The sequence below is a fragment of the Monopterus albus genome, unplaced genomic scaffold (genome assembly GCF_001952655.1).
Source record: "Monopterus albus unplaced genomic scaffold, M_albus_1.0 scaffold460.1, whole genome shotgun sequence".
In the NCBI taxonomy this organism is placed as follows: domain Eukaryota; kingdom Metazoa; phylum Chordata; class Actinopteri; order Synbranchiformes; family Synbranchidae; genus Monopterus; species Monopterus albus.
The window spans coordinates 120,592-143,564 of NW_018128340.1; the positions used below are offsets into that span (position 1 = coordinate 120,592).

General features: G+C 48.4%; 2 protein-coding genes across 4 annotated transcripts in view; both read right to left on the reverse strand.

The window, feature by feature from the left end:
* Positions 1 to 1,404: 1,404 nt before the first annotated feature.
* Positions 1,405 to 17,751, reverse strand: camta2 (calmodulin binding transcription activator 2). Of its 3 annotated transcripts, none has more exons than XM_020587507.1 (17): positions 17,436 to 17,751; positions 16,354 to 17,013; positions 15,245 to 15,371; positions 14,690 to 14,824; positions 10,749 to 10,918; positions 7,388 to 7,569; positions 7,073 to 7,151; positions 6,639 to 6,927; positions 6,332 to 6,550; positions 6,025 to 6,239; positions 5,426 to 5,607; positions 5,091 to 5,295; positions 3,916 to 3,987; positions 3,794 to 3,814; positions 2,712 to 2,905; positions 1,989 to 2,063; positions 1,405 to 1,890 (listed from the first exon to the last, which is right to left on the reverse strand). In XM_020587507.1, the coding sequence occupies exons 1-17, from the start codon at positions 17,619 to 17,621 to the stop codon at positions 1,836 to 1,838; spliced, it is 3,066 nt and encodes a 1,021-aa protein (XP_020443163.1). In that variant the 5' UTR covers positions 17,622 to 17,751; the 3' UTR covers positions 1,405 to 1,835. The 3 variants fall into 3 exon arrangements, with proteins under 3 accessions (XP_020443163.1, XP_020443161.1, XP_020443164.1); XM_020587505.1 differs by having other exon boundaries at positions 6,323 to 6,550; XM_020587508.1 differs by lacking the exon at positions 3,794 to 3,814 and having other exon boundaries at positions 6,323 to 6,550.
* LOC109952431 (calmodulin-binding transcription activator 2-like) overlaps positions 17,727 to 22,973 on the reverse strand; it is a gene marked incomplete at its 3' end in the record, with an annotated part of 6,209 nt that continues 962 nt past the window's right edge. The window contains exons 2-10 of the mRNA XM_020587501.1: positions 21,841 to 21,932; positions 21,348 to 21,451; positions 20,827 to 20,894; positions 20,535 to 20,670; positions 20,039 to 20,110; positions 19,049 to 19,196; positions 18,780 to 18,908; positions 18,482 to 18,692; positions 17,727 to 18,393 (exon numbers count right to left, since the gene is read on the reverse strand). Coding sequence (XP_020443157.1) covers positions 17,727 to 18,393; positions 18,482 to 18,692; positions 18,780 to 18,908; positions 19,049 to 19,196; positions 20,039 to 20,110; positions 20,535 to 20,670; positions 20,827 to 20,894; positions 21,348 to 21,451; positions 21,841 to 21,874 — 1,569 coding nt within the window. The remainder of the gene's footprint in view (positions 18,394 to 18,481; positions 18,693 to 18,779; positions 18,909 to 19,048; positions 19,197 to 20,038; positions 20,111 to 20,534; positions 20,671 to 20,826; positions 20,895 to 21,347; positions 21,452 to 21,840; positions 21,933 to 22,973) is intronic.

Here is a 22,973-nt window from a genome sequence, read left to right on the forward strand (position 1 = left end):
CAAGAATCCCCCGCAAAGTCCCTCTGTTAAAAAAAAAGGCACGTGCAGAAGAGGTTACAATTTGCCAAAGAACACATCAACTGGCCTAAAGAGAAATGGAGAAACATTTTGTGGACTGATGAGAGTAAAATTGTTCTTTTTGGGTCCAAGGGCCACAGACAGTTTGTGAGACGACCCCCAAACACTCCAGACTGTCTTTGATCATCCTGGAGCTGATCATTGGCTGGGCCTTTGCCATTCTGGTTATTCTTCGATCCCTTTTGATGGTTGTTTTCCGTTTTCTTCCACGTCTCTCTGGTTTTGCTCTCCATTTTCAGGCATTGGAGATCATTTTAGCTGAACAGCCTATAATTTTTTGCACCTCTTTATAGGTTTTCCCCTCTCCAATCAACTTTTTAATCAAAGTACGCTGTTCTTCTGAACAATGTCTTGAACGACGCATTTTCCTCAGGCTTTCAAATGCATGTTTAACAAGTGCTGGCTTCATCCTTAAATAGGGGCCACCTGATTCACACCTGTTATTTCACAAAATTGATGACCTCACTGATTGAATGCCACACTGCTATTTTTTTGAACACACCCCTTTCAACTAATTGCCCAATTGCACAGCCTTAAGAGCGTGCATATCATGAATGCTGGGTCTTGTTTGCTTTCTGAGAATCTACTGCACCTACTGGTAACTTGTTTGCCATGTAGCAATAAAAGATATACTAAAAACCTGGATTATTCTGGTTAGTCACATTGTACTGCTATTATTTTGAACAATACTGTATACACTGGACTTATCAAAACTGAGAGAAGTGTCACATCTCTGCAGCTCTTTTTGGGTCATCCACCACTGGTTTCATCTTAAACAGAAGATATAAATGTATGTAAATGTCCTGACAACCGAATGGTTACAACAGTGTCCACAGTCGAGTGGACGGGTTGAGACCAGCTTTGCTTGTTTTACCAGCTGCCTGTGGGTTCCTGTCTGCCTAAGACACTATCGATGGTGAAACAAAAACAAAAAGCCAAAAATAATCTTAAAAAAGAGGAAACACACTGTTGACTGTACTGCAATGTCTGAAAATTCTGGAAGCTGAAATGAATGACCTGAATGTGCTGCGAGTAGAAATACTTAGCATGAATTAATCCATTCATGCATATTCAGTAAATACACAGTACATCCAACGCTGTGACAGTGCTGCCTCTGTGGACTCAGGGCTCCCTGTCTGTACAGATATCACACAACGTCAATAAAAAAAAAAACCAAACATCTATAGATGAAAAGGAGTAGTGAACAACAGACTGTGTCTCACTGTCAACGTGGTGGACAGAGGGTACTGACCTGACCTCTGAGTCAGGTGTACGGTACAGTGAATCCTCAGAGCCAATCTGAGCTCGTGAACCGGACGCTCACTGACTGGACAACGTCCTCTGGTCCTTGAAAGTCTGGACCACCTTGGTGGACTCAGTACTGAGAAAGACCTCAGATTTCCACAGTTTGTATCTGCTCTGCCTCCTGCAAGGTGCTGCTCAGGGCAAAAGAAACCAAGTATCCTGTGCCTGTAAGACTGAGCAACAGGACGTGTGACATTTTTGAATGGAGCTCTTTCTAAGCTGCAGACACACAGCTATGTTGAACCAGGGGAGAAGACAGACGACAGATGGACAGACAGATGAAGCAGAGGAGAGGAGGGAGGAAGGAAGAAAGAGTCAGCGCTGGGTAAGGCATCGCTCTGTCAGTCTCTCGCCATCAGACAACATTAAGAACATCTCTGTTATCCGTCTCTCCTCTTCCGCCTTACTTCTCCTCTCCTTTGTTGGAAGAAGGGATGAAATGAAGACAGGGTTTAAGTGGTCAGTCCTCTCCTCTCCAGCTCCCTCGTCTGCTTCAGCTCTTTTATCCTGCAGAGATAAAACCGGGAGGGGAGTCGCTGATTTAACCACTATCCAGAATGTCACAACCAAACTGCGGCCGGTGAAAATGTAAATGTGTGTGTTACCTGTGTCTGCAGCGTCTCAGAAACCTCATGATCTTTCTGGCTGCCTGGTCCTGTTTCTTCGTCAAGAACGACCCCCTGATGGGCACATAATCAATACCTGCTGCTTACTGTCAATGACCAAGACCTGCTAGGCGCAATCGGGATGTGCTGGCAATAATCAATACCCACTGTCAGCCATCAGTGTGTTGGCAGTGTGTTTCTGGTGTAAACTAAAACAAAGCTCAGGTGAACCGGACGCTGCGCTCAGCCAGCCGTTTGCTGACTGCAGCCGTACACTGACGACTAAATAAATCACTCAGGAGGCTGCAGCAGCCGTCGGACTGTGACTTCTAACACATTTGGACCTTGTGTATCACACCCTTTAGTCAGAGGAACTGTAACACCCATTCAGTCTGAGCTCACCTGTAAGCGGTGGGTGTTCTTAGTGGAATAGGCAGGATGCTTTCTGTGACCTGACACGATGCTGATCAGTAGCCTTTAATCAATCAACTGCTGCCTTCAGTGGGTGTTCAGCGACGTGGAGGGTGATTGTGTTTCTCTGTCTCATGTCTCCTGACTGACTGCCCACCTTCACATGCTTCACATGTTCTGACTCAGACACTGGAATATCTCACGTCGTGCCAAAGCCAACTCCGTGGTTCTGGAGTCGGCTGAACGTCTCCGTGCCAGCTCTCACTAAGACTTCTGGATGTGTTAGTGCTCTATGTGCTGATCAGCTCTTACTTGATCTTGGGGTTGTGGCTGGCGGCGCCTCGTGGAGCCTGCTTGAGCCGCTCGTACTCCTTGTAGCTGCGGTAATACTGCTGGATGAGGACGGCCGCCCGCCGGCTCTGCTGGAAACGCTTCTGCTCATAGTACGACCTGAACTTAGACTGGATCAAGATGGCCGCCTGGGTCATCTTCTTGTAGAGAGCATACTGAAGGGACAGAGCGGCACTGTTAGCGTTCATACACAGCCAGAGAACAAACACAACAGGAAGTGTACAGTCTGCTTAGAGGAATAAACCACAGATGAAGAGAACATAGCGAGCTCTGAGAACCACTTCGATCACCTGCCGGCGATGTCGGCTCAGACTGAACCTCAGACCGATCTGAACTGGGTCTTTAGTCTCAGCCAGTTCTCACTACATGGCCAAAGGTGTTTGGACACTATATCCTGTCTTTGAGCTGTACATGTAATCGCTAAGATTCTTTATTTTCAACCAACCCCACACCTCAAAGTGCTCAAAGTTAGTTTGCATGGTCTAAAAATCAAAAGCCAAATTCTGTGATCATGACAAAACAATCACAGACCCTAAGGTTTATTACAGTTTCTCTGCAGTGAAAGTAAACGACGAAACTCGTGCACAGTCCATTCAGTTAAATGTAAGACTTTTGGAATGACACATAAACCCGTCCATCCTTTAACACTACTCCAAGCTCGTGACCAGGGCCAAGGGCTGGAACGTCCATCCACTGGTAAACTGAGAGTTCTGTCTTCTGGCTCAGCTGGATGAATGTGGCTGTGCACTGTACAGATTGGCCACAAATCGTATGAAGAGAATGTTCATCTACCTTTGGCCATGTAGGTGATATTCATTAACCCTGAGGCAGGGATTACTAATTAACTAATTAAATGTTCTGCAGCATCTAACCACACAATGAAAGTGACGGTCATGGGGAGGACTCACATCACAGGACACAGCATCCACCTGTACCGGGTGGGACGCCGGCTCTAGCCACACACACACACACACACACACACACACACAGAGACGAAGATGAACTGCCTACACAGTACTACAGCTACTGGTCTGCCATATTACCTTCAAAGCTATCCATGTTAGCTAACCAGAGAGAGAGATGAAGAGACACAGCAGGTTAGTTCAGTGTTAGTGAAGCTTCCAGACAAATCAGTACAATCCATCGCACACACATTAACACACACCTGTTTGTACTTCCTGTAGCATCTCTGGATGACGGCTGCAGCCATGTCCTGCTGCTCCTTTAACCTCCGACCCTGAAGACACAGAGGTGGGAGGAACAAACATTTACAGTTACAGAATCAAGGCTTCTGCTTCCCGTCAGTGTTACTCATCAAACAATCATGTATTTCATTTCACATGAAACTAAATGTTTCAGCTCAGCCTTTGTCCACGCATCCCCAAGAGCATGCATGAGAACAAAACTGGGACAAACTTATTAAAACGTCTACTGATCCAATGGGAGGAGGACATGCACCAGGTCCATAAACAACACCAGCTAACACCATTATGCAGTGGCACGGGTTTCTACCCACTGATCCTGAAGGCCTGGACAGATTCCATGGTAAATTCAGAAAAATACATGTGTGCAGTCTTTAGTTGTGTATCCACAGGCAACATGTGGCCTCTCAGCTGGCGACATCCAACTAAAGGCAGGGACTTACGCTGACAGTTTAGGTGATCAGAGATCAGATTTGGCCACGATTAGACCACATTGGAATGTAGACTCAGTGGCTAGCGTTGACTTCCAGGAGATAAAAATCAAAAGTCATGATCAGAGATCGGATTTGGCCACGATTAGACCACGTTGGAATGTAGACTCGGTAGCTAGCGTGGACTTCCAGGAGATAAAAATCAAAAGTCTAGTCTTATATAGAAACTAGACTCTGGAACTAAGCTAGGGAGAAGAACTCAGGGCCTCAACTCAGGGACTAAACTTTGCTACTACAGTGTGATGTTGTTGTCTCTCACTGTGAACTCAGGAAGTAAAACGTGGAGATTAGACTAAAGCTCAAGGACTAAAGTCTGGACTAGAGGAGGCGCCTTCGCCTTCATTTTAAACAGTCAATGACAGGAGGTGTGGGGAGAGAGGGGGAAAACGGTTTGATAAGCTGAGTGCACATGAACCAGTCAACACAGAGGTCACCTGGAAACCGAGGTCTGAACTGAACCGTGGATTTGGTGAGTCGTTACCTCCCTGGTCAGCACTAGTCAGGTGTAGAGCTCTCTGGCCTCCAGGGTGGAGACCACTGCAGCTCGTTAAGAACACTGCAGGAGCTCAGTAAATATGAGCAGTTCTATATGCATCAGTCATACAGAGAACACAGTGAAACCCGTAGCAGCAGTTAGGTTTAGGAACCTTGTATCGCCTGAAGGCGTTCTGGATGATCCTGGCGGCCTCGTACAGCTCCCTCTGCTCGCCGTCCGTCAGCGTCAGCAGGGCAAAGTCTCTCTCCATCTTCCCATTGGCAGAGGCATTCAGAAACTCTGCCCATGCCGCAGAAGATGGTGGGCGGAGCCTCTGGAGGGCCAGAGCGCTGAGGGGGGAGGGGGGGCACATTCGCCTGCAATACAAACACATCCATCCATACCTCTGTTCTTACCTGGTCATCACATGGTGCACAGGTCACACTTGTTTCTATGGTAACACTTCATACAAAGGACTACAGTGTGGGGCATCGTTTAGTGGCTTACCTGGGTGGGGAGTGTGTGTGTGCGTCGACCGTGTCCAGGTAAGTAGCCAGCCAGGTGTCCTGTATGGTGGGGTTGTCCCGCCTCTCTCTGAGTGGTGAATCCGCCCCCACGGGGAAGTCCTCCTGTTTGATTCGCTCCGGGGTCGCCTCGATGATGTGCTCTGCCAGAGTTGCCATGTCAACCTGTTGTGTTGAGAGGGTTACCAGAGCAACAGGGAGTCAAGACATCCATGGTTACTGTAGATTTGATGTGTGTGGTCTGAATTATATCACCAGGTTCCTGGGAACATCTACACTTTCCCAACCAGGCAGAACTAAACTCTGGGGCAAAACCCAACTACTAAACATGGGGCTAAACAACAGGACTAACGTCAAGGGTTACCCTCACTGGCTAAACACAAAAACTGCACTCTGGGGCTAAACTAAATGTGCACATTAAAACCACAAACTAAAACCTGACGCCAAACTCAGGTACTACACTAACTTAACTTAGGGAACTAAATTCAGGGACTATGGTCGAGGACTGAGCTTAGCTGTTACATGTAGCACAACTGTGGAACAGAACTTTGAGCTTAAGCTGAGCTGTAAAGGTGTGTGTACCTGCAGAACCTCCTCCTCCAGGTACTCCTCCTCCTCACCCTCATTCTCAGTGTTCTCACTGTAGCTCAGCAGCTGCTCCTCCAGCGCCGTTGCGGTGTGCGAACGCTGCCCACCTGCTGTGTGTACATGCGTGTAAGTGTGTGTGTCGTCAGGGGAGGTGGACTCATAGTCCATGAGGTAAAGAGAAGAGTCTCTGGAACTGCTGGGGATCAAACCTATGAGATTGATTATAATGATCAACAACACAAACGAGGGACGAGAAACAGAGCAACTAAACACGGAGGAACAGTAATATTACCTGCGGTACCTGTGCTGAGAGCAGAGTCTGGTTCCTCCCCCCACATGGATACGGCAGGAAGGGAGGAGGGAGAGGGAGGGGAGAGAGGCATCAAGGAAGAGGAGGAGGAAGGAGATGAGGGGGAGGAGGGGGATGTCTCCATGGGAGCAGGGCCACTGGAGTAGGCGGAGCTCGGGGAGGGGGAAGAAGGGTCACTAGGGGAAGGGAGGCTGCTGGAGCAACTCAGACCTGGGAGGAGTAGGAACCAATCAATTCCAACCAATCAGAGAGCTAGAATGCCATCACATGATCAGCAGCAGGGGCATGTGTGCGTTACCTGTGTCTGGGCTGGTGGACAAAGGAGATGGGGGCAGCTGTGACTGAGGCGTGGCTGGATTGTACGTGTCTGCTGGAGGCGTGTGTGTCTTCCTGGGGGTTGCGTGTGCATGTGTGTGCGTGTGCTGTGTGTGCAGCTCCTCCAGTGCTGTGGCGAGGCGGGTGTGTCCCCGGGAGCGAGCGACGGCGAGTGGCAGGCGTCCCAGCGAATCGGGGATTCCCAGAGCCAGGCTGTTCCAGCCGTACAGCAGCTCTGCTGCCCTCTGGTGGCCCAGAGCGCACGCCCACATCTGCACACACAGACCACAGGGGGTGCTTAAACCAAAACGCTGCTATGTAACAGTGACCTTGATTTATGTCAGAGGGACTCAAACTGTTGGTGACCATAGTAACAGCATCCATCATGGACTTAAACATGTTAACTGTACTATTTACCAGCGGGGTGCAGGAGAAGTGGTCGACGTTCAGAGGGTCAACTTCCTGTTCCAGGTCCAAACTGTCGCTGTTAACGCTCCTAAAACAACAACATCTGTGGTTTAACACCTGCAGTGGGTCGCAATGTGTATCAGGTGTGTATGGATATACACCGTGAGGACCAGTCTGAGTTTCAGACACTGGAGTGAGGACATGTTCAAAGGCCTGTCTGAGGGTTCAGGCTTGGTTTTGGGGGTCAGGTCGGACCCAGGTTTAGGTCAGGGGCCAATGAGGGTCCTCACAACTATACTATGACAGATGTGTGTGTGTGTGTACCTCCAGTGGATCAGAGTGTGTATCAGATGTGTGTATCCCTGTGCAGCAGCCAGGTGGAGCAGTGTCATCCCGCGGTGACGGGCAGAGTGATGAAGCCTCTCTCCTCCTCCTCCTCCCCACCGTCCTCCCCTCATCATCCGTTCACATACTCTGACAATCCTCCTCTCAAACCACTGCGAGGACTGGGACAGAGAGACAGTAGGTTAACACACCTGAGGTGACATCACCTTAACACCTGACTGTTAAACTGATTAATACTTTCTTTAATTAATCAGCTGTGTTAATTACAAATGTCCCCTGAAACCAGAGAAGGTTCTGCTGTACAAATGACTCCTGACTGCTGACGAACCCTCTCAGCACTTTGTTTCAGGTTAACTACCTCACCCTCTGTGCTGTCACTCCCTCCCCCTCCCTCCAGCTGGTAGGAAACATTACATTCATACCTCCCCCCCCCCCCCCCGTCTTACTGTACACCTCTTCTGCCCCTCCCTGTGTGATACACATGAGCGAGTGAGGCTGTGATCAAACAGCAGTATGAAGCTAGGAAGCCCTCGTGTTATCAGACCAGCTGTTGACCATCCATCCTGCTCTCGGGGCTGACACCCACACAGCAAACCAGCCCTCAGACACACGGCAGTGACAACGCTAACAGGCTAACACAACACTAAAGCCACAACCCTTCAGGTTTTTATTGTCTGAGATGGTTTTTATTATTTATTATTCACTGTTACAGCCATTCAGTGTACAGTCCTCTATAAATGTTTCAAGCACCAAAAGGGAGGACACTTTCAATACCAGAGTGCAGCAAAGAGAACAAACCTAAACCAGACCAGTATTTGCTGTGATCGCCTTTGCCCTTAAACCAGCCCAGGTCTCCTCGGTCCACCTGCACAGTGTCTCCATGTGCTGGGCAGGTGCCTTGTTGGTATCTTAGAGGCGGCCACAGTTCAGCTGTGGATTCAGGCTGTCTCAGTGTCTCTCTGTCTGCATGTGGTCCCAGGCTGACTCCATGATGCTGGTTCCAGGGCTCTGTGGGCACCAGACCACCTGCTGCAGGACTCCTGGTCCTTCTGGTCTCTGGACATAGACCTTTGTGACTGAGGTGGTCTGAGCTCAGTGTTGGGCTGCAGGATAAATCTGGGACACATCAGATGCCTCCTGACGCAGCAGTTAATCAACCAATGTGACTAAAATCTTTGCAGTGCTCATCTGGAAACCCTGCTTCAGTACAAGGTAATCCAGATGTCACTCTCACCCAGCAACATTTTCCAGCTCGTCCTGGGAAACCCTGTGACGTTCTCAGGCCAGTAGAGATATATGAACTCTCCAGCATGTTCCATTGGGCATCACCTACCAGTGGATGTGCCCAGTAAGCCTCCAATAGAAAGCGCCCAGGAGGATCCTGATCAGAACCAGCTCAGCCTGCTCATTTTGATGCCACGGAGCACTGGATGTCAAAACTCCCTACCTTATCTCTCAATGAAACTCATTTTGGCCACTTGTACCTGTGATCTCATCTCTATGAACAAGACCCAGAGATCTTTAAACTGCTTCACGTGGGGCAACAACTCAACTCCTGACCCAGCGTTTCCGAGCAGACCCATGGCCTCACGCTCTGAGCTGCTTCAGTCTAGGTACGTTCAGTAATTCTCTCTCTATACATTTTGTTAGTAGTGGCGGAGTCTGCCATTCCCGTTCCATCACACACTAAGGACTGACAGGAAACGACGCAGCAACTTGATCTCAGCGTTCACAGCCGTGTCAGGGCTTGATTGTTTTCAATGTGTGAACAGGGCGTGTTCGAGTGTTAAGTTGCTCTTTATTACAACTTTAGAGGACAGAGGAACACAACAACTTCTACTAGTGTCCCGGGCCAAGACACGAGACATCTGAGTTGAGTAACTTGTGTTGAGTGTATAAGCAGCTGTTGAGGAGTCTCCTTGAAAGAACTGCTCCATTAAAAGACATTTCATACACTCAGCGTGTCCTGCTCTGGACTAACCCCATTTTTACATGTTCGGCAGCCCTGCTGCACACTGGCTAAAGACGGTGCCAGAAAATAAAGCTGCATAAAACACCATGTTACCCAGATTAGCATCGCAGTCAGTGACAATAAATCACTTGACTTATCTACGACAAACAGGCCAGAAACATTTTGGCTGAAAGGCAAACCTGGAGACTACTGATTTCATCGGCTGCAAAGCTAACGTGTCTGCAGCTGTAATTGTTTTAGTTAAGGTCAGCTTTCACTGTGTCCATCGCTGTCACGTCAAGTCTATTTTAACTCAGGACTCGATCTGCCAAACTCCCCATGACATCAGAGGGAGAGGTAGAGTTGGCTCAGTTCAGCAGAGGTCATGCTGCAGAGATGCTTTAAAGGGAGTTTCCATTCAGGCCGATTTGTTCCTCTTAACCTGTTTAGCAGGCGACAGGCTCAACCCAGGTCTTCAGTCACCTTTATGTAACTGCCTGATCACCTGCTGTGCGGCTCATTTACAGACCGTTTCTCCAGTTAGACAGAAAACTCTGAGTTTATCTGCACAGTGCATCTAACATTCATAGTGTCTGAATATGACCTGATTCTGTAAAGCCTCCTGTTTCACCACTGCTTTTTATAAATATGCAGGAGTGCATCCACAGTCATTTTCTAAATGAACCGACTAATTGTTTTGGCTATCAAAGGGAGAAATGACACCACAGTTTCCTGTAGCTCAATTGCTCATCTTTAAAAGTCTAGTTTTGTCCAACAAACCAAAACCACTTCACAACAATATTAAACAAAGCAAAGCAGAAAGCTCTGAGGCTGTCGTCCCTGTGTGGACAGAGTGCCTCTCGTTCTGGTCACTGTGCTTTTGTTTCTTCTCTCATTGTGCCGATGTTCTGCAGTCGCCTCGTTGTGGTTGTGTGGTCCTTCTGTATTTTGTGCAGCACCCCGTAGTGTTTTGAGTGTTGATTTGTTACTGAAGTTTCAATACAGTTTCCAACCAGCAGAGAAATGTGGCATCATCACGAGTGATGACTGTGCTGCCGCTGCAGTCGTCCTGATGAATGCAGTTCACCCGAGAGGCTGTTTTCATATTGCTTGGCTGACTTAACACCACATACTGCAGTCTGCGTGTGCTTTACAGTCCTGGACTAACATTGTATAAGTTTGTGTGATGCTCTCATGCTGTGCTTTTTGTTCAAACTGACTGAACTGTTTCTTGCTCCTCAGGGAGGCTCTGAACATTTAAATGCCAACATTTTGAAGAGCAGCAGCAACAAACAAAAGTTGTTCATTCTGTGTGAACATTTTCACCTTGTTCACCAAGATCAATCCAAAACTGACTTCACTGCTCACACCTTATTTCACTGCCCTCACCTGTTCACGGTCCTCAGGCAGGGGTGGTGGTGGCGGTGCAGCCAGCTGATTGCCCTGCTGCTGCCTCTGTTGTTGTTGTTGTTGCTGGTTGTTGTCGCAGGCAGCCATCTCGGCCATCCTGCGCTCCATCTGCTCCAGTCGCTCCAGGATGGACATCCTGAACTGATTATCTGCAGGCAGAGACACGCAGAGTGAGGCCTCGTGGTACTGTAGAGGCTTCCAGATTCATCAAATATCAAAAACACGGTAATTTTCAGTCAAACGACTTATCGTTGCAGACCTGGGTTTAACTAGTAATGTGCTGGCAAAGAAAGTCTGTGAGGCCGGTGTGTCAGCAGCTCTTAACAGGAGGCACATGGAAACTCCTCTCCTAAATAACTGTTTCAGAGCCTCTTTAACCCACACCGTCTCACATGGAAACTATCTCGACTGACTTCAATCACGCTGCTGTCTGGCACCGTCACCCTGTGTGAGGGGATAAAAGCACACTCCCTAATATAGCCCGATACAACGAGACCTGGACACACTGGGGGTTCCCTGCTCTCCAGCACAGCTGCAACAATTATTTGTGCCACCCGTCATTTTGTCACTTTTTTCTATATGAATTCATTTAATCAGTAACATAAATATAAAAAACCCACCCAGAACAAGTACCCACAGCGCAAGCTGGCATGTTTAAACCCCCCGTTTGTTCTGGTCAAAACTCAGAGTTATTCAGACAAAAACACAGAAGCCACTATGAGCGAGTGAAAGGCAGATGAAGCTGCTTGGTGTCCATTAAAGGACAGAGAGAGCAGGAGGACAAAGACTCTCTGGTCTGAGGAGGCAAACTGAACTGGACCGGGGCTCTGCTCATCGCCTGCTAACACCATCCCTACAGTAATACATGGTGAGGGCAGCATCCTGCTGTGGGGGGGCTTCTCAGGGGCAGGCACAGGGAGACTGGTCAGACCTGATGGAAAAATGAATCCAGCCAAACACAGAGAGGTGCTTGAAGAAACCCTGCGGCTGGGGCACAGTTCACCTTTCAGCCCCACAGTGACCGGCTCAGACACTGGAGCAGCGTCAGGACCAGGCTCTGACTGTCCCCGAGGGGCCCAGCCAAGAATTCACAGACCCTTCCCATCCTGTTTGACAGAGCCTGAGAGTTTCTGCCAGGACAACCAGCATAATCTGCCCAAATCCAGGTGTGCACAGCTGGTAGAGACCGACCCTAGAAGAGTGAAAACATTTCTAGCAACATGTTTTCAGTCTGCCATTACAGGTTACTGAGTATAGCCTGATGGACAAAAATGGCAATTTAATCCATTTCTCCACAAAGCCCTCCTCGGTGCCACAGCACATTCAGCAGACTCATGAATCAGACACCTCACAGGTGTTTGACTGGTGGGTGGAAAACCCAAGACCTGAAGACAGTATTGGTTTTATAAAAACTTCTGGTTGATTGTGAAGCTCATCTGTAGCTGCTCTGATAACAGGAGTAAAAACCAGCTGCAGACCAGACTCTCCTTCTTTATATCTCCTCAACTTCACTATCAATTTGTCACCTGTAGGTGGTTGCCATGGTTACTGAGCAGCTGCCTAATCACGACAACACTGCAAACACACACACACACACACAGGGCTGGTCCTACCGACACCATCCTGCTGCTGTGTGTCATCTCGCTGCTGTCCGTCCATCTTCCGTCTCTTTGTCAGAAAATCACCCTGTCTATCTCTATGTCTCTCGCTCAGTATCAGAGCAGGGAGCACAGGTGAAGAGCATTTTGGGTATGTTATGCTGCCACAGGATAAGTGTCTCTTTGTCTATCTCTATGTCTCTCGCTCAGTGTCAGAGCAGGGAGCACAGGTGAAGAGCATTTTGGGTATGTTATGCTGCCACAGGATAAGTTAACACACACGAGCTGATGAGAGATTTAACACACACACTAAATTAAGTCCCACACAGGCTGAGCGGACGCATGAGGATCAGGCCGACTTAAAGCCAGAGGGAGAGAGAGGGAGTAGTGTCTGCTTGGTCATCCAATGCAGTCTGCAGGCTGGAAGTCCAAATACAGCAGCAAAGCATGGTGGGAAATCCACCGTGAGGGAGGGAAGAGTGAGATGGGGGTAGGGGTGGAATGTGGCTGACAGTGTGTCTCAACTGACTGTGTGACATTCCTGGATCTGATCCTGAAACCTCCAACGGAGTTTAGAGAGACGGGGGCGGCATGAAGACAGAAGACGTGAGCGTGAAGGAGGAAATGAGAGAAGATCCAGTGAAACATGGCCATGAAGGAAGGACAGGAAAAGGAAGAGGTGCATGACGGACACGCAGAGACCTCATGGGTCATTAGACGCAACAGCTGGAGTATTAACATAAAGTATGACACTGTACCTGCCCACCCCACGGCCCCATAGATTGTGTGTCCATCAACAGCGGCAGAACGACAGCGAGCAGCTCCTGTGTGCAATGCACCGTGGATGTACACACAGCTATCACTGGATCACTGTGGTACTGAGTGGTACCTCAGACAAGTTCACAGTTATAAAAAGAATCTTTTTACTGTGAACTTCAAGTGACCTTATGAACGCACGTTCGTGACAGACAACAAACCGGTGACATGCGATATCAGCTATGGCTAGTTAATGTTAAACTTCACTGAAACCCCAGTTTGTTGTTTAATGTGCTCGCTGTGCTGCAGAAGATGGGAGTGAAGATCAACCCCTCCCAGGCCTTTTCCACTAGGAACCTTCCAACCCGTAACTGAGTTTAGCTTGCACCCTTGTCCCAGGTTCTGCCTGTTTCCACTACACTCAAGAGTTCCAGGAGCTAAACAAGGACTTCAGCAAGTGGCCCGAGGGCAAAGCAGTGAAGATGTCACTTTTCAGCAAGTTTGTTTTTGTTTAACAGCTCTTTGATAAACTGCTCATACAGTCTCTGTTACTGGCTGATTCTGCTGCACCAGCACATTTTAAGCTAATCAGGAAATGTTCATGAAGGGCTAAACGGGGGGTGTAAGGTGTTTCCATGATCAGCTGATCGTTAACCAAATACAAATCAACACTTGGAGCTCAGCATTGATCACTATTTGAATCAAGTTGTTTGTGAAAACTAAGGTGTAGACGTATGTCAGTCAATACTTCAGATCTGCTGCTCAGGTTGGAGCTGCTGGCGTTTCCATGAATTAGACTGTTTCATTCATGTTAATGCTGATTTATGTAGTAGCTGTCACTAAAGACTGCAGGAACAACAGCTGATCCCAGAGCTGAACTGGATATTTATAACTGCAGTTACTGACAAATGATGAAAGACAAACTCAGTAGGTTGATACGTGGACTTGATTCTGGACTCGCATTCAGTCATACGCTGCTCAAGCACAGCCCTGTGTGTGAGTGTGTGGAGCTCACACAGCTTCAGTCAGAGCCAGAAATAGCAGCTGCCCTGATGAGCGTGTGTGTTTTCAGGTGATGACAGTGGAGAACAGCTCCACCCTATCAATCGCTGGCAGACAGATGGACAGAGATGAAGGGATAAACTGGATTCCTGAGAGGAGAGAGCAGGCAGCCTGCCAACAAACACATGTCTGTCTCTGTCCTCACTGGTGGTGACGCTGCCGCAGGGGTTTACAGTCGGGCACGTGGGCGCCCCCACACAAAATCCCGTCACCATCCCTAAACCACAATTTAGAACCGTCCACGGGTTTCCAACATGGACCAAATATCTGCACAGAGGACATCTAGACAGAGGACAATCAACATGGACTACTGTTATTAATCACACTCTTATTGGGTTAAGTGTTGGAACTACAGCTCCCACAGTGCTTTGGGGAGTGTTCACATAAACTAACAAAAGGACAGACTGTGTTCAGCCTCACACATCCTGTCACTGCTGATTGTTCTTTTCACCCGGTAGCTGATGTGTTATGGTGTACATGAGGTGGAGGAGGAGTTGTACTAACCGTCCAACGAGAGCCAGTCGAGCTGAGAACTGGGCAGAGAGCTGGCGTTCCTTGCTCGGTACTCAAACAGAACCGAAGAAGAAACTGAACCTCCGGACTCCAGAACCTGCAGACACACCAGACCGGCCTGATGGGCTGAGAGAGGGGACACAGAGCCGTCAGGTCAGAGGCTTATTAAAATAAACACTGACACAGACATGTGCTTCAGCTACAGAGAGGTGACTGACACCTTTCACACTTCTGTCTGGTTCACTTTGTGATTCTACACACTCCCTGATCAAACCCACACTCTCAACTTCAGACACTTATTTCTACTATAACACCATAGACCTCTTATCCCCCACAGTTACGGGGGTGTGATAACAACATGTATTAAAGCTGAGCTACACTTGAGTCACACTATCAAGAGACTCACTCACAGGGCAGGAGTAATGTCCACACTCACATGTATGTCCAGAGCAGGAAAGCCGTTCTCCGAGGACACTCTGGTGCTTCTGTCTTTAGTGTTACTGTTTTGTCTGGTGCACTGTGGATTTAGTTCTCCTGTGTGTTTACCTGGACAGTAGCAGCGCAGCACTCCCGGCTGGATCAGCGACGCAGGGACAGTGCTCTGATCAAAAACACAGGAGTATCGACCCGACGGCTCGCTCCATGGCCCTGTTATCAGCACCTTCACGCCTCCCTGAAAACACACACACACACACGTTAGTGCAGCATCAGAGCAGCAGTCAGTGACTCTACTGCTCAGACTGAAGCTTCATAGTAACTACACACCAGTAACATAGCTGGTCTAAAAACATGAGACAATACCAGTGAATTAAGACACTGATAAAGTCAGAGGCAGTTTTATCAACCAGTCTAAAAATGTAACAGAGCAGGACCGGGTCTTGTTTATACAAATACAATAAAATAAGCGTTTTCTGTCAGACTGTGTCGGCGTGACAGTGACTCCTCAGTGGGACTGTGCTGCCCTCCTGTGGACAGGCGGTGGCTGCATCCCAGGAGAATACCTGATGGTGACTTTTGTCATTACTGTCAGTGAATTCAGCCCCAGGTTTGTATTTGTGGCCTCTGTGTTTGTTCCAGGCCAAACCACAAACAAAATGTCTTGTTCTTATGTTAATAAAATCTGATTTGCTTTGTTTTATTCTACATTATTGCAGTCAAAAGAAATTTAACTGGCAACCATTCTAATTATTATTTATTTTTCAAGCAAAAAAAAAAAAAAAAAACATCACTGGCTCCAGCTTCTCCAGTGTCCAGGTTTACTGGTTTTAGTTGCAAAATGACAGTAAACTGGTTGGACAGCTGGTAACACAAAAACCATCACTAGCTGCAGCCCTACTAGACATTGCTCAATCAGGTTTAAATATAACAACAGCGCCACAACGCATTTTTAATATTGATTAATCTGCTGATTAGTCATCATGTTATCTATACAACATCAAAAAACAAGTTATAAATTCCCCAGCTCATGAAGATGTGTTCAGACGTCGCGTTTTGTCTGACCAACAGCTGAAAATATGACACTGTCACATATTTACATTTTTACTTGAAATCTGATTGATTATCAAAATAGGTACAGACTAATTTTCTGTTGAACAGCAGATCAAGCAGCTGACTAACTGTTGCGGTCATGTAACTGATTATTGGTGATTGATTACCTCAGGGTAGGACCACTCTGGGGAAAAGTCAGTGATAGAGGTGAGGCGGGTGGAGGAGGAGGGCAGCGGGTGAGGGAAGGGGAGGAAGGAGGAGGAGGGTGAAGGCTGGGGGGGCACCACATATCGGACCCCTGCCGGGAACATAGTGGGGTTCGGTGTGGTGGCGGGGTGAACTGCGATGGGATCGGCCTCCTCGGTGATGAGGTCAGAAATGAGGTCAGGAAACTGGCTATCGAAGGAGATGTCAAGCTCCTCCCCTCCTGGTTCACGTGGCTCCACCTCCTCTTCTTCTAGGTGTGTATCCATGCAGGTATCCTCAGTTTTGTAGCCCCGTCTACTCTCCTCCTTCACCTGGAGTGGGGGTGTTGCCAGGTGAGTGATAGCCATGGTGACACTAGCAGAGGCTGAGTTAGCTTTAGCAAAGCGTGATGTCTGCTGCAGCACCAGGGGTTGATGGGATATCTGAACTGGAGATGGGGCTTCAGGTGCAGACAGGTAGGGTTGTTCCAGGGCAAATGGCTGCTGTCCCTCAGCCTGTCGCTTTGTCTGACTGGCCAGCTGAGAGGGTTGGGTTGCTGAGTCTCGGCACACAAGGAGCAGTGAAGCAGAGCTCTGCCCTGTCTGTTGATGTGGCAACGAGCTGGAGGAGGCGTGGCTTGTCTAAATGACAGAAAAAGACAAAGGATTGGAAATGAGACCCATGGTGGAAGGATACAAGTTTCTGCTGAAGAAAGTAGTCCCACAGTGTGCAGTGTGGGGCCCCAGACTGAGAGGACTGCAGCTGCTGGATCACTTAAATACCATGATTCAGATCTGAGCAGGATGTGGTGTCTCTCAGCTACATCCCCCTCCATGACCCTCTGCTGCCTACAGCCCTTCTGTTGTTATCCCAGCTTCTCCACCCAGTGTTGTCAAAGTATGGGCTGTAAATTAGCCCCGCCCACCACCTAGCTGAGGTCAGAAGAAGGGTTTTTCCAGCCGCCAACAGTCATGTCAAACAACTTTTTTGCCAGTACAAAAACACTGATCTGAACATGCTCATCACTGATGTTCAGTTATTAACCTGCCCTTTAAAGCCCCACCTGCAGCAGAGCCAGCTTGGTGGGAGGAGCGCTGCCTTCATCATCGTCATCATCTCTCCCGTCCTTCACCTCCTCTTCGTTCCCCCTCAGGTCTTCCTCCCCCCTGTCTCCCTCCGACTCCTCCAGAGCACCCAGCTCCAGACAGAGGGGGAGGAAGGGTGGAGCCCCAGAAGAGGTGGGAGACATGGAGAGGGAAAGGGAGGAAGAAGAAGAGGACAAGCAGAGCGGGAGGGACGAGTCCCTCTTGTTTGTCTCAGACGAACAGGAGAGCGAGGAGGGAGGGGAAACAGAGGAGGGAGGGGTGGAGGTGGGGGAGAGGGGGGGAGACAAAGGGGAGGAAGAGCAGAGGACAGGGGAGGGTGTGGAAGAGGAGGGAGGAGGAGGACCACCATACGTCTGGCCTTGTTTGGGGGAGTTGAGGAAGGAGTCAGGGTCAAAGGCCAGGGGAAGAGATGGGGGAGGTGATGGATGTGTGGGTGAGGAAGGGGGCGAGGGAGGAGAAGTGGCAGCAGAAGCTGGAGGGGAGCGGAGGGAGGCGGAAGAGGTGCTGGATGAAGACGGGGTAAGGAGCAGGCCTCCAATGACAGGAGAGGGGAGGAGGGTGAGGGACAGGGTGGCCACACCAGGCGCCTGCACAGAGGCAGGGGGGAGAGAGGGAGGAGCAGGTGAGGAGGAAGAGGGAGGGGAAGGGGAGGTGGCCTTGCCAGCAGGAGGAGGGAGGGCAGGAGAGAGCAGCAACTGGCCAGAGCGGGTGAGTGACAGGCTCCTCCTTGGCCCCGTCTCCCCTCCTTTGGCCCTGCCCCCCCCTCCTCCAGCAAAGTCGGTGGTCGTCGTCATGACAATCACCGCATTATGAGGCAGTGCCACTGTTGTCAGGTTGCGGTCGCCATAAAAGCCGTTGCCGCGGTTACTCATGGTGATGGTGGCTCTGTGAGGCTGAGGGGGAGATGAGGCCGAGCTGGAACACAGAGAGAGGAGTTCATGGTTATTTAACAAACTCACGACCCACCAGACTAAGATCAACAGGTGTCAGCCAGGGCACTTACGTGGAGGAGGGGCAGGGAGACGAGACGGGGCTGCTCTGAGCCTGGAGGTGAGGCAGCTTGGCTTCGCCTTCCCCTGCTCTCTGCACTGCCTCCACCGCCTCAGAGCAGAGCGGCGAGGGGGATGGTCGGCAGGAGGAGGGAGGCAGTTTGGGGGAGATGATGCGATGCTTGGTGCTGTTGCAGCGGTGAGGAATGTTCACTCCTGAAGACGCTGCAGACACAGAGAGAGTTAGGAGTTAGTTCCACTCAGAGTGATGTCACAGTGATGTCAGAGTGATGTCACGGCGAGGCCTGTTACCCTGCGCAGTGTTACAGAGGCAGGTGTGTGTGCGCGGCTGTGGTTTGGTTCTCTGTCGGTCCAGAATGTGTTGAACCAACTCCTCAATACTGAAATCGCCTGAACCCACCGAACACTTCATACTGTGAACTGAAGCAGATACTACATGTTAACACCACAGAATATCCACATACTGCGTACTCACATCAGTATCAGTACCACAAACATGTATGTACTCACAACATCAGTATCAGTACCACAAACATGTACTACATGTGTGTGTTTCATACACATGGGCTTCAGCTGGGTCAGCAGGTCGTCTCGGCTCCACCTCATGCTGTCGTGGCGGTCGGCCACAGCACACAGCAGCGGACTGCATTTCCCAGAATCCTCCAGGGACGGCACATTCAGGTAGTGGACCAGCACAATGTCTGGGTTCTGTCACACACACACACACACAGATCAATTCTCACTTCAATTCAGTTTCCAATGTCAGTTTCACATCTTAGTAGTGGGGACATCTCTTTGTTGCCGAGCAGAGGGAGCGGTTCTAAACAAGGCCTCGTGTCCCCGACTGTCATGTGGCCAATGCCAGAATCATGTGACTGATTTGTTTCTCACTCCAAATGGCTTAAGTAAAGGCTCGTTCACATGGATGACTCTCTCTACTCCAGCATGCTGCACCACTTGTAGCATGACACTTGTCAGATAGCAGCCAACAAAGACAAGGACTTCCTGTTTGGGAACATTTTGGACTGACTCTTACTTCAAATGCAAAAATCAGTAACAAACCTTATCATTTACAAAAGCAGTGTCAAATAAACATTTACTGCCAACAGAACTATCCGTCTATCATCACATCACTAGCCACTACATGTCCACCATAGCTGTGCTGTGCAGTATGAAGTTAGGGTGCTACACAAACGTTGGCCACTAGATGTCAGTAGTTGATAATTAACTCTTTAGGAGGGATTCAAGAAAAGAACCCCTTCATTAAATATACCTGTAAAGCAACACTTCCACCTTAACATCTGTGTTTATGAAGCTCAAAATGTTTCAGTTTTTGGTGAAATAGTCATAAATATATAAAGTCAATTGTGTTTATTATTGAGGTCATAGTTGAAGGTGGTAGTGTGCTGAACTACATAACATTCAGAGGTGTTCCTAATATTCTGACCCTCTCATGTGTGTCGCTGGGGAGGACCTTCACTGCCTGAAGGTCAATGAAGCAGGTAGGCAGTACATGTGTGAGAGCACAGAGGACAGGTGAGACTGTGTACCTGCAGCAGCCAGTAGCTTCGCCTGTGGAATGTTGGCACAATGGAGGAATGCACGTAGCAGCCATACAGGCACTGAAACAACACACAGCAGTTAGCATGGATTAGCATCATCAACTAGTCATCAACAATGATACTCAGGATGGGAACACATTCAGCTAGTCTAGCAAATACTTAATCATCTTTCCAAAATGATTCCATTATTGATACTATAGTAAAGGTAGTACAGAATCTAAAGACATATTACTACAGTGAGCCTGAGTATACTGTTAAAGAACTATGTTCACACCCCAGCTGCAGTTTCCCTGATCAGATGTTTCCAAGTGACTCAGGTCTGATGTTTCCACAGAAGTGTGAACAAACCACATCAGATGTTTTCAGATCAGATCTGGGCCACTTGTATATGTGCTCCTAGAATAGGACACCTGTCAGTCACCGACACACACTGTGACATCACTAATAAACAGTGGTATCGTGTGAGTCTGCAGGTGCAGCAGACCTCCATGCCCTGGACCTTCAGCTTCATGTGGTCCTCTCTCGTCGTTTTTCCATCCTTCCTCTTCTTCCAGCAGTACCCATCCTTCCTGTACTTCACCTTCTTCCTGTTGTACAGGATGATGCTGCCGTTCTTGGGCCTGAGACACAGACAACCAGCACAGAGTCAGGAGAAGTGCAGTCATCCAATTCACTCTTTGGTGAATCAGTTAAGGGCTATATGTTGGCAGGTTAGTTGCCCTCAGTTTTGTCTGGCAGGTCTGTCCAGACGCTTTGCTTTGATTCACTGTGTGTACCTGGTCTTCAGGGTGCAGGAGAGCCACTCATCATGTCTGTCAAAAGATATCAGGTAAGACGCAATCTCCTGCAGACACAAAGGCGGGGGGCCTGAGTTTCTGTAAAGACTTTTAATTTTTAAGTCAGGTTAACATAAACACCCTTATTAGCCTCATCACTAGTCATAATAGTGCTGTATGCAGTTCAACCAGAAAGCCAACTATGCTTTGCCTTCATTTGTGTCAGTAAGTTTATTATGTTTGCAAACCTTAGTTTTCTCTCTGTGGTTATCACCTGCACTGTACATGTTTGAATTTATCTTACATTTGGATGTGTGAATAAAGTGTGAAAAACCCGTAACACCGGGTCACAATCAACAGCTGATGCGAGATCAGTTACGTTTCCCGTGAAGTACACAAACAGCACTGAGCGGTTTCAAATTATGAAAACGGTTGCTGCCTTCTGATCACTGTTTTGGATCCTGTGACTGTCACTCACAGCGGCCACATCTGCTGCAGATCGTTCATGTTTTAGTACAAACCTCGTTGGTGTTCCAGCGCAACCTCTCGTTCGGCAGACTGCACGAGCGAGGGAGACACTCCAACAGCTTGTTGGGAAGAAACACCTTCCTCTGTCCTTTATTCTCTGCACACAGGCACAGAGAGATGCTTCAAACTCGGGTGTAATGGAGATGAAACACCTGTCTGCAAGGTGATGACCATCATGACATTGATTTTAACAAGTTCTTTTAAGACACACTTGAAAATCCTGAGCCTCCTGTCATTACCATCATTACATTGATTTTAACAAGTTCTTTTAACACACACTTGAAAATCCTGAGCCTCCTGTAACAGTTAACAACTAGCTTCATGACACTGGTCTCAGTGAGCACACGTAACCACAAAAGAGCCAGACCAAGCTGAACTCTATTCATAGCACAGGAACAACAGGTGGTTACCATAGCAACAGAGCCAGAGCTGTCTATATGTAGGTGTGAGTGTCTTCACAATGTCAGACTGGTGGATGGGACTCACCTGTCTCCGTGGAAACCATATCCTTGTTGCTCATGGCGACAAGTCCATGCAGGATTAGTCTCACACAAAACACGGCCGCCTGCACTGCCCCGCTACACACGAACACACACAGAGTGAGTCAGTAGTCTAATCAAAAGGACACAAAAAGGTGTCCCAGTGGACACCAGCATCACTCACACACACATCTGAACTCAAGCTGCTGATTGGCCGGACCCACACACACTCCTTCAGTAGCTCCCTGTTGCCTAGTAACAGCTGAATTTGCACCCACTTTGAATGGAGAGAGACAGTGTGTGTTCATAAGTGATACTGTGTTGGTCTGTGTGTGGAGTTACATAACGCTTGGTTTTCACAGCTCCAACGTGTTTCTGTGTGAATACATACTTTGGTTGATGACACACCACACTTACACCAAAACACTCACATTAAACGCGCACAGTGTTAACTAGAGCTGAGAAGAGCTAAAGAGCACCTTCAGTAAACCATATTGTTCCAAAGGATCAATTAACCATTTAGTTTGCTCTTTAATAAATGAAAAATGACGTTTTTGACAATACAGTGACGTCTTCACTCTGCTTGTTGATCAACAGACCAAACCCACAGATGTTAGCTTTGCTGTCACATATGACAGAGGCTGAAACCGGAGAATATTTGCTATTTGCATAATTTCAATAATTAACAAATTGGTTGCTTATTAATATTCTTTCCATCAACGCATCGATTACATAATAAAAAATAATCCGAATTCCCATCCTCCCTCTCTCACATAGATACACTATTCACCCCCACATATAAACACACAACCATTACACGGAGGCCTTGCTCAGACCACGGGCTGGCCTGGCTGCTGTGGCCGCCTCCCAGAGCTTCTCCCCGTTCTGAAGTAGCTCAGCCGCTCCGGGCCCGCTACTACTATTGACAGGACGATTGTCAGATTCGCTTATTATACAATATAACGAAATGACACCGGCTTCTAACCCCGCACTACCTTTCATCACAAAAGCAGGCGTTTATACCAAAATAGACGAAAGAGTAACCTTTTTTTTGGTGAATAACTAACGTTTGGTTATATAGCTGCTCAGCTAGCCGGCTAGCGAGGCTAGGCTAACAGCCGGTACACGGGGCTCTTTTTA

Excerpts from the sequence above, each read along its gene's own strand:
- camta2 (XM_020587505.1), bottom strand. The coding sequence starts at position 17,621 with ATGTCTCCCACCTCTTCTGGGGCTCCACCCTTCCTCCCCCTCTGTCTG. Across the intron at positions 6,928-7,072 it reads ACTTCTCCTGCACCCCGCTG|ATGTGGGCGTGCGCTCTGGG; the intron begins GTAAATAGTACA and ends CTGTGTGTGCAG. Across the intron at positions 3,988-5,090 it reads ACGCCTTCAGGCGATACAAG|GGTCGGAGGTTAAAGGAGCA; the intron begins GTTCCTAAACCT and ends CTGTGTCTTCAG.